General features: G+C 35.1%; 1 protein-coding gene across 9 annotated transcripts in view; it reads left to right on the top strand.

Moving 5' to 3' along the window:
- Positions 1 to 14,752, top strand: part of faf (ubiquitin carboxyl-terminal hydrolase-like faf) — a 131,510-nt gene extending 116,758 nt beyond the window's left edge. For 6 of the 9 annotated variants that reach the window (XM_067778221.1, XM_067778231.1, XM_067778245.1 and 3 more), the window contains one exon: positions 10,052 to 14,752. In XM_067778221.1, coding sequence (XP_067634322.1) covers positions 10,052 to 10,456 — 405 coding nt within the window. In that variant the 3' untranslated portion in view covers positions 10,457 to 14,752. The remainder of the gene's footprint in view (positions 1 to 10,051) is intronic. The other 3 variants (XR_010951788.1, XM_067778289.1, XM_067778278.1) reach the window with 3 other exon arrangements.
- Positions 14,753 to 18,519: the final 3,767 nt, after the last annotated feature.

Consider the following 18,519-nt stretch of genomic DNA (forward strand, 5'->3'; position numbering starts at 1 on the left):
TGAACCTCGTTCTTATTTGCCGTCCTGTTTGTCCTATGTAACTATGTTGGCATCCAAAGGTAAGCTTGTATACGCCGTGGCTGCTAAGCGGATCCTCTGAGTTAGTGTTAGTTCTTAGTTTTCGCCCTAGATTGTTCGATTTGAAGTTTGCCAATTTATATGTTGCTTTTCCAGTATGTGTCATAGTCGTCCAGCTATTATTTTCCTTTTCATTATTTCTTTTTGGTTCTCCATTTCTCCTTCTGAGCCTATCTACTAGTGCTTTTTTATATCCGTTGTTTGCAGCGTAATTATATATGACCTCAAGTTCTCTCTTATATGCCTATTGTGTAAGAGGTGTTCTTTCAAGTCTATGTACCAAGTGCCTTAATGCTGCATTTTTATGCTGCTGTGTCGGTGGCCGTTGGCTTTCTATATACGTATGTGATAGTTAAATATTTTGGCTTCTTTATCAATATTTATTGTGAGGTCTAGATAGTTGATTCCTCCGTCTTTTTCGGTTTCCATTGTAAATTTTATATTTTCGTGCTGCTTGTTGAGGTACTCCAGTACAAGCTCTTCGTTATTAGTAGTTAAAACGCATATTATGTCATCCACGTATCTAGCATAAAATGACACGCCTAATTTGGACTTCATCTCCTGTGTGTACTTTTCTTCCAGATTTTGCATGAACACTTCCATAAGAATTGCTGATGTGAGGCCTCCCATTCCAAGACCGTTTGTTTGTCTATATATTTTATTGTTGAATTGAAAATAGTTTTGACGTAAAGTGGTTCTTAGCGTATTTGTGATTTGCATACTTTTCACTTTGTTTTTTGTATTATGAACTATTGTTGAGCTAACTACTGTTGGGTATAAATCTTTTGTGTCAAAAGATACCAATTTGCTGTTCTTTGTTAGCTCTACGGTCTCAAGTTTCTCTATTAGCTCTGTTGTGTTAGCTACTGCATATTCGTTCCTTAGCTCCAGAGTATCTTTCAATATCGTTTTTAAATATTTGGACAGTTTGTAACATGGTGCCGATTTAAAATTAATGATGGGCCTCATTGGCGTGTCCGGCTTGTAGATTTTTGGTAGCGCAATCAGTGGATGAGCCGAAGGGTTCATTTGGACCAATCTATGTGCCATGTTAGAATCTACTATATTTGTTGAATTTTTTATAGCAATTTTGATTTGTTTTTGGTATTCATCTGTGGGATCGTCTCTTATTCTACGACATTTCATTTCCTCTATGAGATCTTCGGTTTTGGATATATATTTCTCTTTTTCGATTAGCACAGTGGTGTTTCCTTTGTCCGCTTTCGTTGTGAAAAAATCTCAATCTGTTAAAATACGATTCCTATCAGTTTTTGTAGTAAACTAAAGCTACTCATATACTTAATGAATGCCAAACCAGACATATCGAACAGTTTCGTGGCTGGTACTAACGGACGTGGTACTAACATTTTTAACTTTAAATGAACCGGGGATACGTTGAGTAATTTCATTTGACATTAACATTTGGACAGATGAATACTATATATATACACTTACTAAAATTTTTCGCAAACCAAAAATCTTTCCCAAAATATTATTGGACGTATAAGAAACAGGACGACGTAGTTCTGACGTGAGTATTTGAGAGTGAGACATCTTGGAAAAAGAAAAGTACGAAGTCTGTATTTTTATAGTTTTACCCTGGCTTGTGAAAAATGTTAAATTTTAGAAGGATTTAGAAGGGCATGCATTTGTACAATACCTAAAACAAATAAGATAATTAACTTAAGAATAAAAAAAAAATAAATGTAAGGCGCGATAACCTCCGAAGAGATCTAAGGCCGAGCTTCTCTTCCAATTTGCGTCGTGCTCCTCTTGATTTTCCCTACAAATTCGCCGGACGGGACCTACATGCTTTATGCCGACTCCGAACGGCATCTGCAAAGCAGATGAGTTTTCACTAGAGCTTTTCATGGCAGAAATACACCCGGAGCGCTTGCCAAACACTGCCGAGGGGCGACCCCGCTTAGAAAAATTGTCTTCTAATTGAAAAACCTTATTTCTAAAATTTTGATGTTGCTTTGCCCGGGAGTTGAACCCAGAGCATACGGTGTGATAGGCGGAGCACGCTACCATCACACCACAACTTGAAAAACTACAAAAAGAACATGACGTGAAATTTAAATTTGGTAAATATTTAGCCTAACCAAGAAGGTGTTTTTGAAAAAATAAAATTGTATTCGTAGTTCGATAAGGAGATGAGGAAGATAGAGAGGTAAAGGAAGTGCTAACGGACATAGAGACTGATATGGTAAAGGGTCTACAGTAGTGGTCACCAAATTGAAACTTTAGCTGTGTTGTTAAAAATAAAATCAATGTAGTAGTAGTTTAGTCGTTGATTAACTAGTAACGCGACAAGACTGCTGCGCGCATGGTTGTTAAAAATACTATTTTATTGCTTGAGTTAAAAAAAAATGTTAATAAAATATATTGCTAACATTAAACAATTGAAAGATTCTGCACATGAGCTTGCAAAATAAGTTTTTTGAAATATGGAAATAAATAACACGTTCATTCGATGTTTACTACTCCGCTTGTTCAGCGACTACTAAACGAAAAGGAATAATAATATGTGTGAAGTGATTGCGCTTAATTATATACTTGCTGACGATCACTCATATACAGGGATTGAAGGGGTAGGGACGAAGAGAGGGATATGCACAGGGAAAGACAAGAGCAGAACGAGTAGGTGGAAAGACGAGGGGGGGGGGGGGGGTGGTGAGGAGAGGCATTGCGAGGAAGAAGAAGAGGAGAGTGGAAGAGGGAGAGTGAGGGGCAGTTGAGAGGTATCAGAATAAAGTAAAGAAAATATTTGTTTGTAAATTACACAAGTTGGACTAGTTTTCTCAAAGCTGTTATTAAATTATCCACTTAATTTGGAAATCCGAATTATAACGCACTATTATCCCGTTGCTAGAATAGTTAAAATTTGTATACGTGGAAATAGTAATTTATTTATTTGATAATTTTTATAAAGAAATCGAAGAATATAAACAATTATCATGGATATTATTTAAACTTATTTTCAACTATAAACTGAAGAAAGAACTTTATAATTATTTCTTTGGGATGAGTTGTATAATGGACATGCATATATACATTGTAACGAATTTATTGAAATTCCGCTTATTTGAAACCTTCTGCTAACGTTCGAATCGCTAAACTGTTGAATAAATAACTCCAATATTCAATAATGTAAAATGGTATTTATTAGACTACTTTGAGAGTACTTCACAATAACTCTTACTTCACAACTAATTGCGTGTTTAAATCAAACTGCTTAGTCATGCCTCAGCTTGCGCTGCTTTTATACTCTCGGTTTCCTCGTTCACCCATTTCTACTAAGGTCTAGTAATTTCGTGAACTTCATGCTAAGTTACCAGCCATATACATGTATATTTGTAGTTTGGAGCTATATGCGTGTGTATATGTGCGTACTACGTCGGCTGATGATGACATGCGTTTGAGAGTATCTCTCCGCTGCCTTGTATGCATGTGTATAAATGATGATTGGTTTGTTTACGTACATACGAGTGGCTGCTTAGTATCGGCATAGTGATGATAGTATCGCTTAGTGAAGCTAACATTCGTCACAATATGTTTTTTATCATCTAAATATCGGATTACAGTATTTTTTTGTTTGGCAAAACATATGGAACTAATCATGATGAATTTAATATTAAGGTCTCATCTCGTTGATATATTTAGGGGGTTGTCTGTCATGCATAACTGCCTTTGAAATCTACTACGACCAGTACATTGGATCGGAACGTTTTTCCTACTTTTTTAAACTTTCATGCTACGTACCATATGTATATGTATGTATACGTACATATGTATATTGCATTTTTGTTAATGTTAAATTAAGGCAACTTTTTTTTAAAGTTGGCGTGGCCCTCAAATCTATATGTAATAATAAGGACCATAGCTCCGTCAATTTGCAAAAATGATATAGGTTAGGTTGAACTGGCCGGTTAATAAAGTCTGAATGTGTCTATAGTGTTACCAGAATTTGTTTGACGACCAAACCGAAAAACCCCAATCAGGTACCAGGACTTATGTTATGGAATAACTCCGCCCTCTTGGCAAGTTTTCTAGGACCTATCTTAATTGCTGCCTCAAGATCTGCCAACTCTGCCGCCCTAATAGCTGGAGCCTTGACCTGGGGAGCGCACTTAAGTTTTCTCTCTTCAGAGATATGAGCAATTTTGTAATTCTAATGTCGTAGGCAGCCCGGCACTTCTGTCCACGCCTGTCCTGCTTGATTGATCATATGCACCTCCTGTATCCTTTTGATTTCTCCCAAACGGATTAGGACGTCTACCGTCTATTCAGCGAGTGGTACACCCTCCTTTGCTAGCTCATCGGCCTTTACCTTTATGACCGGGAAGGCAGTATGGATGTATGGTCCGTAGTGAGCGATGTTTTTTCAATGCTTCTTTGCATTTCAGGACAGTTCTTGAAGAAGTACTGTGGGAGATTATTGCCTTAATCTCCGCTTGGCTAGCAATTTATATATTAACGCGGGTGAAGCTTAAGCACGCTTTCTCCAAAATTTCTGCTGTTTTCTTCACGGCGCTACAGTAATCTGGCAGCCTGTAGGATTTACTTATTTCTGGATCGACACAGTAAACAGCAGCCCCGACCCTTCCATTAATTTAAAACCATGGGTACACACGTGTATAGTATGTTCTGCCATTTCTGCATTCTGGCGCCAACGATCCGGCTCAGTTGTGGCCCATAGATCTATTTCGAAGCCCAGGCACGGCACCACATATATATTCCGCTAGCCCGATATTAGATGGGCACAAATAATATAAACGGCTTTTGATTTACGGCTTTAAAACTTAAATTTTCTTCTACGGTGCCACGTCTATTTTACAAAATTGTACTAAATTTACTGAACTCGTCAAGTTTCATAACTTCATCAGCATTTGTTAATGCTTTGTCCATTTTTTCCGTTTTCTATGGTTAGAATCTGATTTCAATCATGTTCAATACCCAATATTCCAACGCTTCTGCAAGTGTACAAGAAATGCTCAGGAATTGCGTCTTGGAGGAACTTTATAAATGAATAATAGAAAAGGAAACTACAGATTTTGAAATAAAAGCACTTGCAAGTTTGGCTTTCAAGGGAAAGTAAAAAAATTTCTTGAGCGTTTTCTCGTGATCGTATCGTTCTATCACTACTCACTTACTTACTTAATTGGCGCTTAACCGTTTAAATGATCCATATAGTAAAATATCGAAATCACTTTGTTTCTTTACTACGGCCATTTCAGATTTGGTATATTTTGCCATCTTGAACAAGGTGTGAAAACATATTTTGGATCGAAGAATAATTTTGTAGAATACTTTAATCAGTTATCTCTTTCATGAAACTATTTTTTGGCTCCTTTTTGTTGTAGAAAGTTTGCATAAAATAGGTTTTAAGAGCTAGCTAGACTATTTGTCTAGAACATTTTAACCCCGCGACGACCTCCGATATAATATTTAATTTGTGCTGTCCAAAAAAAGTATTCCTTCTTAAGAGAGCCAATGGGCTAACTACATGAACCTTTACTACGTATTGCACTCCGTATTTGAACTCTTTTTTTTTACTTGTTCTAAATTCAACCAAGGTAAATATTGTAAATTAAAAATGGTCTGGCAAAGATGTTTGAGCAAAGAATGCAAAAACGGTTTTGAGGTTTAAGTATTTGGGTTTAAGTCCCTTATCCCGCATCAAAACCAGTACCCTTAAATTGTTAAAGGGCCGTTTAAACTGGACGTATCCATATCCATATAAACGAACCTTATGGAAATCAATGTATTTGGTCAATGGTGCCATATCATAACGCCCTAGCTATAACCAACCAATTGGTTTTTGGTTTTTCGCCATATCCATAACCTAACAAGTAAGGAAGGTTAAGTTCGGGTGTAACCGAACATTACATACTCAGTTGAGAGCTATGGTGACAACATAAGGGAAAATAACCATGTAGGAAAATGAACCGAGGGAAACCCTGGAATGTGTTTGTATGACATGCATATCAAATGAAAGGCATTAAAGAGTATTTTATGAGGAAGTGGGCCATAGTTCTATAGGTGGACGCCATTTAGCGATATAGCCATAAAGGTGGATCAGGGTTGACTCTAGAATGCGTTTGTACGATATGGGTATCAAATGAAAGGTGTTAATGAGTATTTTAAAAGGGAGTAATCCTTAGTTCCATAGGTGGACGCCGTTTCGAGATATCGCCATAAAGGTGGACCAGGGGTGACCCTAGAATTTGTTTGTACAATATGGGCATCAAACGAATGGTGTTAATGAGTATTTTAAAAGGGAGTGGGCCTTAGTTCTATAGGTGGATGCCGTTTCGAAATATCGCCATAAAAGTGGACCAGGGGTGACTCTAGAATGTGTTTGTACGATATGGGTATCAAATTAAAGGTATTAATGAGGGTTTTAAAAGCGAGTGGTGGTTGTTGTATAGGTGGTCGCCTTTTCGAGATATCGCCATAAAGGTGGACCAGGGGTGACTCTAGAATGCGTTTGTACGATATGGGTATCAAATGAAAGGTGTTAATGAGTATTTTAAAAGGGAGTAATCCTTAGTTCCATAGGTGGACGCCGTTTCGAGATATCGCCATAAAGGTGGACCAGGGGTGACCCTAGAATTTGTTTGTACAATATGGGTATCAAAAGAAAGGTGTTAATGAGTATTTTAAAAGGGAGTAATCCTTAGTTCCATAGGTGGACGCCGTTTCGAGATATCGCCATAAAGGTGGGCCAGGGGTGACTCTAGAATTCGTTTGTGCAATATGGGTATCAAAAGAAAGGTGTTAATGAGTATTTTAACAGGGAGTAATCCTTAGTTCCATAGGTGGACGCCGTTTCGAGATATCGCCATAAAGGTGGACCAGGGGTGACCCTAGAATTTGTTTGTACAATATGGGTGACAAAAGAAAGGTGTTAATGAGTATTTTAAAAGGGAGTAATCCTTAGTTCCATAGGTGGACGCCGTTTCGAGATATCGCCATAAAGGTGGACCAGGGGTGACCCTAGAATATGTTTGTACAATATGAGCATCAAACGAAAGGTGTTAATGAGTATTTTAAAAGGGAGTGGGCCTTAGTTCTATAGGTGGACGCCGTTTCGAAATATCGCCACAAAGGTGAACCAGGGGTGACTCTAGAATGTGTTTGTACGATATGGGTATCAAATTAAAGGTATTAATGAGGGCTTTAAAAGGGAGTGGTGGTTGTTGTATAGGAGTGGGCCTTAGTTCTATAGGTGGACGCATTTTCGAGATATCGCCATAAAGGTGGACCAGGGGTGACCCTAGAATTTGTTTGTACAATATGGGTATCAAAAGAAAGGTGTTAATGAGTATTTTAAAAGGGCGTGGGGCTTAGTTCTATAGGTGGACGCCTTTTCGAGATATCGCCATAAAGGTGGACCAGGGGTGACTCTAGAATGAGTTTGTACGATATGGATACCAAATTAAAGGCATTAATGAGAGCTTTAAAAGGGAGTGGTGGTAGTTGTATATGTGAAGGCGTTTTCCAGATATCGACCAAAATGTGGACCAGGGTGACCCAGAACATTATCTGTTGGATACCGCTAGTTTATTTATATATGTAATACCTGCCAAGATTTTAAGGGTTTTTTATTTCGCTCTGCAGAACTTTTTCATTTTCTTCTACATAATATGGTAGGTGTCACAACCATTTTATAAAGTTTTTTCTAAAGTTATATTTCGCGTCAATAAAACAATCCAATTACATTACCATGTTTCATCCCTTTTTTCGTATTTGGTATAGAATTATGGCATTTTTTTCATTTTTCGTAATTTTCGATATCGAAAAAGTGGGCGTGGTCATAGTCGGATTTCGTTCGTTTTTCATACTAAGATAAAGTGAGTTCAAGTAAACACGTGAACTAAGTTCATTAAAGATATGTCGATTTTTGCTCAAGTTATCGTGTTAACGGCCATGCGGAAGGACAGACGGACGACTGGTATAAAAACTGGGCGTGGCATCAACCGATTCCGCCCATTTTCACAGAAAACAGTTAACGTCATAAAATCTATGCCCGTACCAAATTTCAAAAGGATTGGTTAATTTTTGTTCGACTTATGGCGTTAAAAGTATCCTAGACAAATTAAATGAAAAAGGGCGGAGCCAAGCCCATTTTGAAATTTTCTTTTATTTTTGTATTTTGTTGCACCGTATCCTTACTGGAGTTGAATGTTGACATAATTTACTTATATACTGTAAAGATATTAAATTTTTTGTTAAAATTTTACTTTAAAAAAAAATTTTTTTTTAAAAGTGGGCGTGGTCATTCTCCGATTTTGCTAATTTTTATTAAGCGTACATATAGTAATAGGAGTAACGTTCCTGCCAAATTTCATCATGATATCTTCAACGACTGCCAAATTACACCTTGCAAAAGTTTTAAATTAAAAATAAAATAAATGTAAGGCGCGATAACCTCCGAAGAGATCTAAGGCCGAGCTTCTCTTCCAATTTGCGTCGTGCTCCTCTTGATTTTTCCCTACAAATTGGCCGGACGGGACCTACATGTTTTATGCCGACTCCGAACGGCATCTGCAAGGCAAATGAGTTTTCACTGAGAGCTTTTCATGGCAGAAATACAATCGGAGCGCTTGCCAGACACTGCCGAGGGGCGACCCCGCTTAGAAAAATTTTCTTCTAATTGAAAAATCTTATTTCTAAAATTTTGATGTTGCTTTGCCCGGGAGTTGAACCCAGGGCATACGGCGTGATAGGCGGAGCACGCTACCATCACACCACGGTGGCCGCCAAAAGTTTTAAATTACCTTCTTTTAAAAGTGGGCGGTGCCACGCCCATTGTCCAAAATTTTACTAATTTTCTATTCTGCGTCATAAGTTCAACTCATCTACCAAGTTTCGTCGCTTTATCTGTCTTTTGTAATGAATTATCGCACTTTTTCGGTTTATCGAAATTTTCGATATCGAAAAAGTGGGCGTGGTTATAGTCCGATATCGTTCATTTTAAATAGCGATCTGAGATAAGTGCTCAGGAACCTACATACCAAATTTCATCAAGATACCTCAAAATTTACTCAAGTTATCGTGTTAACGGACGGACGAACGGACGGACGGACGGACATGGCTCAATCAATTTTTTTTTCGATCCTGATTATTTTGATATATGGAAGTCTATATCTATCTCGATTCCTTTATATATGTACAACCAACCGTTATCCAATCAAACTTAATATACTCTGTGAGCTCTGCTCAACTGAGTATAAAAATATTCGAGTTGGAGAATTTATTAGCTTTTTGTAGATTTTATTTATTGTTTTGGATACGTTTTGACAAAGAGAATTATTTTTTATGGTATATGTTTTAAATTTTTTGCGTTGTCTTCATTTTTATGAAGATTTCACGATTTTTAGGTTAAGGCACCAATAACTGATACCAATTGATATGGATCAGTAAAAACATGGTTATTATATATGGCGTTATGACTATGACAAATTTGCCAGACTTTTAAAGAGGGTAACAAAGGAACGACTCAAATATCATATATAGATATTGTCGCATATACACATACAATCATGCAATTAGAGACACAACTACACGCACTACCCTGCCACCTGCCGTTGTTGCCTAGCTTTACAGCTTCCTAATCACCGATGCCTTTTTTAGCTTTTTTTGTCAAATTGATTAATAATTAGTATACCAATATTTTGTTTCAGTTCTTTGCATTTGCACCACATTCTAGAATGTTTTGGTTGCAAGAAAAGTTTGAAGCTTTATTTAGTCGAATTCATGTTGTAAACGCTTATGTTAAATCGTTACGTTGCAAAGTGCCCTTATGTAAATATTTGACCATTTTGTAAAAATCAATAAAATGTACATAAATATTTGCTTAATTGATTGAAAATAATTAATTATTATTTCTATATTCATTTCTTTTTCACTAATGGCTGTAAACAACATTTGGAAATTGCTAAAAAAAAAAAAAATTAACAAACAGTCCATCAGCGTCGGCACTGGTGAGACGATAGCAACGACAATGATGACCGGCCGAGGCATCGAAAATTCCAAACAAGTGATGTTGATAGCACAGCAGCAGACGATGGCAACGTCGCCTGTACACACTCAACAACAACAAGAGCAATCAACTTCGTTAGTAACGTTAGCATTAAATTCAACAATAACTGTAACTACATCAACTACAACGATATCAATCAGTTTGCCTGTAAATGCAATGATAGTAACATCAACAACACGCGCACCAGCAACAGCAATGACAGCCACACCAACAGCAACAACAACACAAATAAATACATACACCACAGCAGCAGCAACAACAACAACAAACAAACTAGAAATAACAAAGAATATGAAAGCGTACGCGAACGTAACGCAGGAGAAATAATAAACGTAGAACGTTCTTATTTTTCACACAATTTAAGAATAATAAATATAAAAAAGGCGAAATGATGCAAATATTATTACTAATTTAAATTATTCATTATGATATAATACAAAAATAATATAAACAGGTGAAATGAAAAGTTTGAACCCAAACGACAGACATAAAGCGTTGTACATTGTCTTAAGCCAAAGCGGCTTAAATCAGACTTGTATGAGCTTGTGCTTGTAAAGTCATATTGCACTGCAACAGTTTGAGGGTAATTCCTACTCCAAATGTGATACCTAAACCCAAGTAGTTAAATCTCAAAACAGTTTTGCACTCTTTGATCATTTCATCTTTTGGCTGTTTGTTTGGACAGTAGAGAAAATGATATCTGTACGGTATGGAAATAAAGAAAAGAGGAAATTTGCGTCTTAAAGTATGTTTTAAATATCCACGAATTGAAATTTTGTTTTTATGAAGTGTATTAATTATTATATGTACATATATGCACTAAACTAACATACCCTAGTAGGGGAGTTCAGGATTTTGTGCAAATGGTCTAACATCATTGTATTTGCAAACTGGTGTAGTATTTTTACACAAAACGCCAAACAAAAATACGGCTATGCATTTGCTACGGTCATGTCATATACGCAACATTAAAAACCGTAGTATATTTTTTCAATTTTGAATAGCAAATTAATAATTGTCAAAACAAAACAAAATATGCAAAGAAAAAATTTAAAATGAAAAAAGTTGTTCACGATCCATAGCTTTCATTTGCTATAGCAACGTTTCCAACACCAAATAAACAAAATTCTGAATTCCTTTACTAGAAATGCGCGTTCCCGAGATGGTCGGGGTAGTACCTTAATGGTGTTTGTTACCGGAACGTAGCGGATGTATACCCGGCAAAGCACCAATAACATCGATAGCTCTCCACACAACCTTCGTGGAGTGTCCTTATCCCTACAAAACCAACAATAACAACACTAGAAATGCTAGCTTGCAGAAACAAAGTATAGCAGTAGGCAGTCAATTGATTTTTTTTTTTCATGTGGTATATCCAACGAAAACTGAAAACTGTCTACAAATCTATTTCGACTACGCTAAAATTTTTTGCAATTGTCCAAATGTTTGAAGATTAAAAATGTAAAATAATCGATTCGGTTAGGGGTGCTATATAAAGCGAAAAAAATTGTGGCATACTTCAAGGCGTATTTCGACATCTAAAATCACGAAACGAAGAAATTTTATCAAAGGATGCAAAACGATTTCGGGGTTTTAGTATGTGCCTGGGTCCTTCATTTTTCAAAATTTTTCTAGTTAGTATTTTTCATACTTGACTTATTTCTATGAAATGTGTTTGTCCTTCAGGCGCTAGATTACATTTTATTAATGAGTATAGCGAATAACGCTGTTGGAAAAAACGTCGTATCTCTCTTCTTGAAAGCCAACATCTCTTACAAACTGTTAAATTACACATTAGTTTGAAATAACATAAAAAATAAGGTAATCATACGATAAAACTATTATGTTTTGCGAATACTTATTTTGTTTTGTTGATTTTCCGACAGGGTGGATAAATGATGTATATTGGAACGATTTTCCGAAACCGGTTTGTCTCGAAATCAAATTTGACAAGGGGTGACGCAAAATCGTTCCAATATATATCATTTTGCGAATACATATAAAACATAACAAATAAGGCATACATACATACATATATGCATTCTATGTATAAGTAAACAAGACTTAACTTGACCAGAAATTTAAAAAATGAAAATTCAACGCTTAGAAGAGAGAGAAGAGAATGTAGAAGCAGAGAGGAAGAGAATGGCTAATTATAATTAGTGAAATAATTCTAGGTTATTATTGTCGGTAATGATGATGATGTTGATTATAATAAGAAAGATAGCTTGCATGCCAATGCCCACTAAGCGGTCATAAAAATGCATACACACACATTCACAAAATCTCATTGCAAGCATGACTAACGTATAGCCGCTGCATCCAGCATCCATACACATAATTACATAAATACATTACTACACACATACCTAACGATGAGAAACTAACTAAGCGTAATGGTAATCGCAAAACAAGGCATGCGCATAGTCACAGTTTAGGAAGTAATTAAGTTAAGTTTAATACTTCATCAAAATGTTTTATTACTACCAACATAAACTTATACATACATACAAGTAAAGTGAACGTAAAAGAAATCGTAATAATAAAAAGTAACTAATGAAATATTAATTAAAGATATTTATCTTAAATTTAGTATAATAAATAAACATATACGAATATGAATGCCGAATGTATGTATATGTACATAAAGTATGTGTTGTGCAACACAAAAGCAATTTAGAACTGAAAGATAACTCAAAAACGTAGAACGCATTACATTCACACACACATAGTTAATGTAAAAAAAGAGGATTAAATAGTTACATGAATTGTGAAATTTTTTTATATATAGAAGGCACAAAACTCATTTCACTACGCTGCCATTACCGTGTTCACACAATGGGTTTCAAACATGTTTAGGCTTGACTAAAATGAGATTAAAAGACAGCTGCGTAAAAATTTGTGAAGTGGGATATTGGCCAAATATTTTTGTTAGAAGATTTCTGGAATTCATATTAAAGCAAAAGTAGGGCGTTAAAAATGATTCGAAATTTGAATTTTATTTTGGAACTGTAGCCATAAACTAGTTTTCGAAATTGTATACTTTTCACATGCGTTCGCGAGACTGTTCAAACCGGGTTTTTTCAATTTTGCAACAGGCAAAAGTGACGATAACCTCTTCCTCTTTATTATCGTGAATCGAAATATTACTGTAATCATAGCAAAAACGAATTATTCAAAAATGTTTGCTTTGCACTTGTTTTATCGCTACTGGCTATACCGATTTCGTCTAATATTTCGGAATAAATTTTTTTTTTGGAAATTCGAATTTATTTAAAAATTATAGCTAGACAAATGTTTACGAAATTTTTTGTTTTGTACTTGTTTTATCTCGTATGGCTAAACCAAATTCGCTCAATTTTGAGACAGGTAAGAATCATTTTTGGAATTTAGCCATAAACTTGTTTTCGATATTGTTTGCACTCCATTTATTTTCTTGCAACTGACATATTTTTCAAACAAGTACAATTCAAGCTCAAAATTATATCTTAAAGTGAAGAAAAATAAAAAAAATTTCGCAAGCCGTTTATCTATCTTGCAAAAAAATATATATTTTTTAATGAGTATATATAAAAATTAGGAGGAGAAATGTAACTGTTTCAACAATGTTCGAGTCGCAAAAAATTAACAGCAGTATTGCCAAAATTCTACTGACAATGTGCTGCAATAGCGCAGTGAACCTTTTTTCTTGCATATGGGTTTCTAGCGCTGATTGCTACAGCTGATCAAACTTTGCCAAAGAAGTGATGCTTTGTCATAAGAGGTAGCTCCAACACACCCAAGTACATCGAATCGCGAGAAAAATAAGTTCCAGCAATTCGAAAACATAATTATAGCCAAAACTTTGCAAAACAATTTGAAGTTCGAAAAATATGAGACCACTTCACAAACGTTTACCCAGTGTTACTTTTGGATTGAAGTGCAAAAATCTATATAGCAAAATTGGTATTTATTGTGGAGTTGCAACGGCGCAGCCGAATTCCAAAGGAGATGCAGAAGGGGCGTTCGAAATCTACCATTCAGTTTGAGCAACTCGAACGACAACAGCAACTCGAAACCATTTCGAGATAACCTACAGATGATATCGGGGCCATTTCTGAATTTTTTTTAGTTCGAAATGGCCCTTGCTGTTGGTTTTTTACAGTAATATGTTCCAGGGAATACCAAGTTCCAAGGACTGGATACAATTATGAAACCGTTTGGCAACAATGTCGTAACGAAGTAATTCTGAAAAAATTAGAGAAACTTAAAAAAATTCCGAAATGTTGTCGAACTCCCCTCCTATGTATCGCGTTGCGAAAGCGAATGCCAATCTTTTATCGAATTAAAACATGTTCGAAGTTCATTGTGCGCTGTGTGTATCCAGCTTGGCTGGACTTGCTGTATTTGTATTTTAATGAATTTTAATCATTTTGTTTTTTCAGATGCATTTTTAGCGTTAAACATGGGCAGTTTTCTTCAAGCTTTTAATTTTTTTATACATGCACACACACATACATATGTTGTTATTGTTATTACAAAAAAAGTTTACCTGTTTTTTTTTTGTTTAATTTTACATTTCCTGACATTAACACTTACGTAAAAGTAATTAAACAAAAAACAAAAAAATACAGAAACAAAAAACAAATTAAAACTAATATAAATCACTACATTTATTATGCTCGAAACAAAATAAATGTCGTAAGAAAAAATTCAAAATTTATATATGTATAACTAAAAAATAAATGAAAAATAAAGAAAATGGATTAACATAAAATTCAACCAAAACGAAAATTTTATTTATATACCTAAACAAAAATGAAATATAAAAAAATTCAAGTTAATGTGGTATAATTTTTATAGCAATACAATATTTAGTTACAGTTAGTTATGAGAGAGAAATACAATTGAAGAGCGTTGACGGCAGTAACGCGTGATTTAAATGAAATTAAATTAAATGTTTTTATTATTATTTAAACAAAAATGCTGATACAAACAAATATACATAGATGAAGTAATGAAACTAAATGTGAAGCCAAATATGCATTGTACGACTTTGTCACAAATGTACCATAATGTATATTATGTAGGCCGTTGAGAAGAGAGAGCGCGAGCGAGAGCTTCTTCTAAGATTTGTATTGATAAGCATGAAATGAAATATCTATGGAATTCATATGGAGATGTAAAATTTATGAGAAAATTGTTTTATATAGCAAAAAATATCTAAGCTGAATGGACAGGGACGGCAATAACGTTCAACCACATGAATTGAATTTGCATAATTTTTTTACTTTTTATTTATATATATATATATATTCTTAGATTTTTTAAATTAAACAAGTAAATAAAAATTACATAATTGCAAAAACAAACAGAAAATAAAACCAAAACCCAGTTTATTAGTGATTATTGCAGCGTGATACCTTTTGGTATGTTAAGCTCAATTTCTCTTGAGCATTTCAAGGTTGGGAATTGGCGTTTTTTTTACGCCGATATCATGAAGTCAGCGCTATGGTTGGTATTTAGCGCAATTGCGTGAAGCCAATTTTTGGCACAGCTCAGTAGTACGTTGGCAGAGAAAGCATACAGCCATGTTCCTATTTTGGAATTTAAGAAAATTCCTCGAGTCTTGTTTTCGTTTCTTAGTATCAAAGTAAACACTTTCGAAAATTTATTGGGCGTTTCGATGTAATGAAGCTGCGCATGAGGACAACAAATGAGAATTGCGTCACGCACCATTACACCATATAACAAAATTAATTAAATTTTCTTGCAATTAGCAGAGATTGATCCATGAGCAAATAAGTAATTTCCTATAACATAGATATTGGCTTTCATAGTTTGAAATTGATTGCTTAATTTATTTTTATTCTGTGTGTTTAAAAAGTTAAAACTGTAGACGTGTGTAAAAGCCCTCGTATTTCGATTTATAAATTATGTTTAAGTTTGTATAAAAAATTAAAAGCTATAAAGTACACAGCGCATCAAAGCATGAAAATACGCGTGTCTAGGCCCACCAACTTATTTTTATGTAGACCCTCATAATAACCACTGTATAAGCTTGAAAATTAGAATTTACAGTTGAAATATGAAGTCAGACCAAAGTCTACATTTCTTTTTTTAAACAGTAAATACAAAATATACATAAGTGTGCTTTCAGTTTCAAACTTCGAAAGCCAACATCTTTTTTAGAGACTAGTTTCGAAGAACGGAAATTATATTTTTACTTATGCAGCAATCTCTTCTTGGGTTGCTCCAATACCCAGTTTTGCGGGCGCTTTGTATTGTCATTGCTAAACTTTTTGTGGTGGCGACATGTTTGATAGGAATCAAACGGACAATCATTCTTTCCAAAAAAAAAAAACTTTGTACTTTGTGAGCTATTGAGAAGTAATGCTCTCTCAACTAATGAAAGTTTCTCAGCCCGACTTATGCTTCTTTGCCTAGGTTGTTTACCATAATTATATAATCGACACTGGTCGGTTCGGCACCTCAATTCGATATAGAACGCTCGAGGAAGGTTTGGTTTCCATATTTTGGTATGAGAACTGTGGTTTCCAAACTTCAAAAAGTGTTATGAAAGGGTTTTGCAGCTAACAAAATATTTTCTACTCTGGACAGTTTATTTTTTTCTTAATTTTTCATTAAAAAAATTGTTCTCTAAATAATGATAGAAGCATCATAATTTTGAGCTTACGAATGGACAATTCGTTAGTTAAATTGCCATCGAACACTTTTTATCGTGTTTTTTCTTGACAACTGCCCATGATTTAAGAACTTGAGTGGATGAATGGTTTGCTACCCGCAAATGAAGTGCGAGTCCCCTACTGAGCTGGAAAAAACTGTTGGGAGGATGAAATGGAATCCTCACGTGTTTCCAATTGGCTTCTGTTGGATACCCTATCCAAAAAGTAATCAACTAGCAACATTAAATATAACTCGAGGGAGTTTGACAGCGATTTGTAATAACGTTGAGTAAGAAGATGAAGAGCAGCCGAAGCGACGCCTTTATTTTCCCATATTTTACAACTTGTAATTTTTATTAATGTACTAGCTTTAACAGGCGCACGTTGTAACGCCCGAGATCGAATGGATGTTGCGTTATTTTTTCTGTTTTGTTTGTTGATAATTTAATTTATTGTTCTGTAAATTGAATTGAATTTTGTACGCATATTTGGTGAAATTTTCTGTTAAAACATTTTATTCTTGCATCTTATTGTATCTTATTTTGTATTATTTTATTGCTTTTACCGCTGATGATTGTTGCTTTGATTACATTCCGAAGAAGCATGACTGGTGAGCCAATTTTCAAAGTTGATATATGCGCAGGCATTCCTTTTGGTTCTAAGGAGTATAGAAATTCATTTGGATAATTCATCTGTAACTGTGTCGATCGATTTATATTTCGTCACTTCACCAGGAAATTGATTTTGAAAGCGATCATTGATTTTGTTAACATGATCATTTTTGGGAGCTAAGATAGTTCTTTCGCATAGCCAAAAAACAAAAACATTTAAATTTAAAATTATTAATTCTGAAATATGAAAAACTTTCGTCTTGATCGAAGGAACCTCGAGCCAAAATTTGGTGATGATCGAAGTATAGCAAACACGTTTTCATAGGGAACTCACACACAGAATTTGATTTTTATAGAAGATGTAGATAGACTGAAGCTAAACAACTTTTTTAACAGCGGCAGATTACTAAACGTCCAAAAGGCATAACAGCTAAACCAACAATGCATTCAAACTTTAGGTGTTAAAATAACTTAAGTTTGTACGGCAGCCATAGTTTTTCCCCATTCCACATTTTACTGAAGGTTTTAGGACTTAACGCCACATAGCTCCTTACCAATTTTAATTATGATACCATTACGACATCCAGATATATGCAGTATAATATATTCCATTTGTATGGGAGGTGCCACGCCCCCTTTTTCCCAATTCCATATTTTCTTGGTGGTGTTAAGGATTGACCTCAAATAACTCCTTACTGAATTTCAATGTTCTGGCATGTATACCTTCAAAGTTATGCATTACTAAAGATTCCATTTGTATGGGAGGTGCCACGCCCCTTTCTCCAAATTCCGCATTTTCTTGGTGGTGTTAGGGATTGACCTCATATAACTCCTTACTGAATTTCAATGTTCTGGCATGTATACCTTCAAAGTTATGCATTACTAAAGATTCCATTTGTATGGGAGGTGCCACGCCCCTTTCTCCAAATTCCGCATTTTCTTGGTGGTGTTAGGGATTGACCTCATATAACTCCTCATTGAATTTCAATGTTCTGGCATGTATACCTTCAAAGGTATGCAGTACCAAAGATTCCATTTGTATGGGAGGTGCCACGCCCCTTTTATATATCGAAATTGTTTTTAGCTTAAAACCTTCCCGTTGATCGAAGGAACC

The sequence above is a fragment of the Eurosta solidaginis genome, chromosome 1 (genome assembly GCF_040869045.1).
Source record: "Eurosta solidaginis isolate ZX-2024a chromosome 1, ASM4086904v1, whole genome shotgun sequence".
NCBI lineage: Eukaryota > Metazoa > Arthropoda > Insecta > Diptera > Tephritidae > Eurosta > Eurosta solidaginis.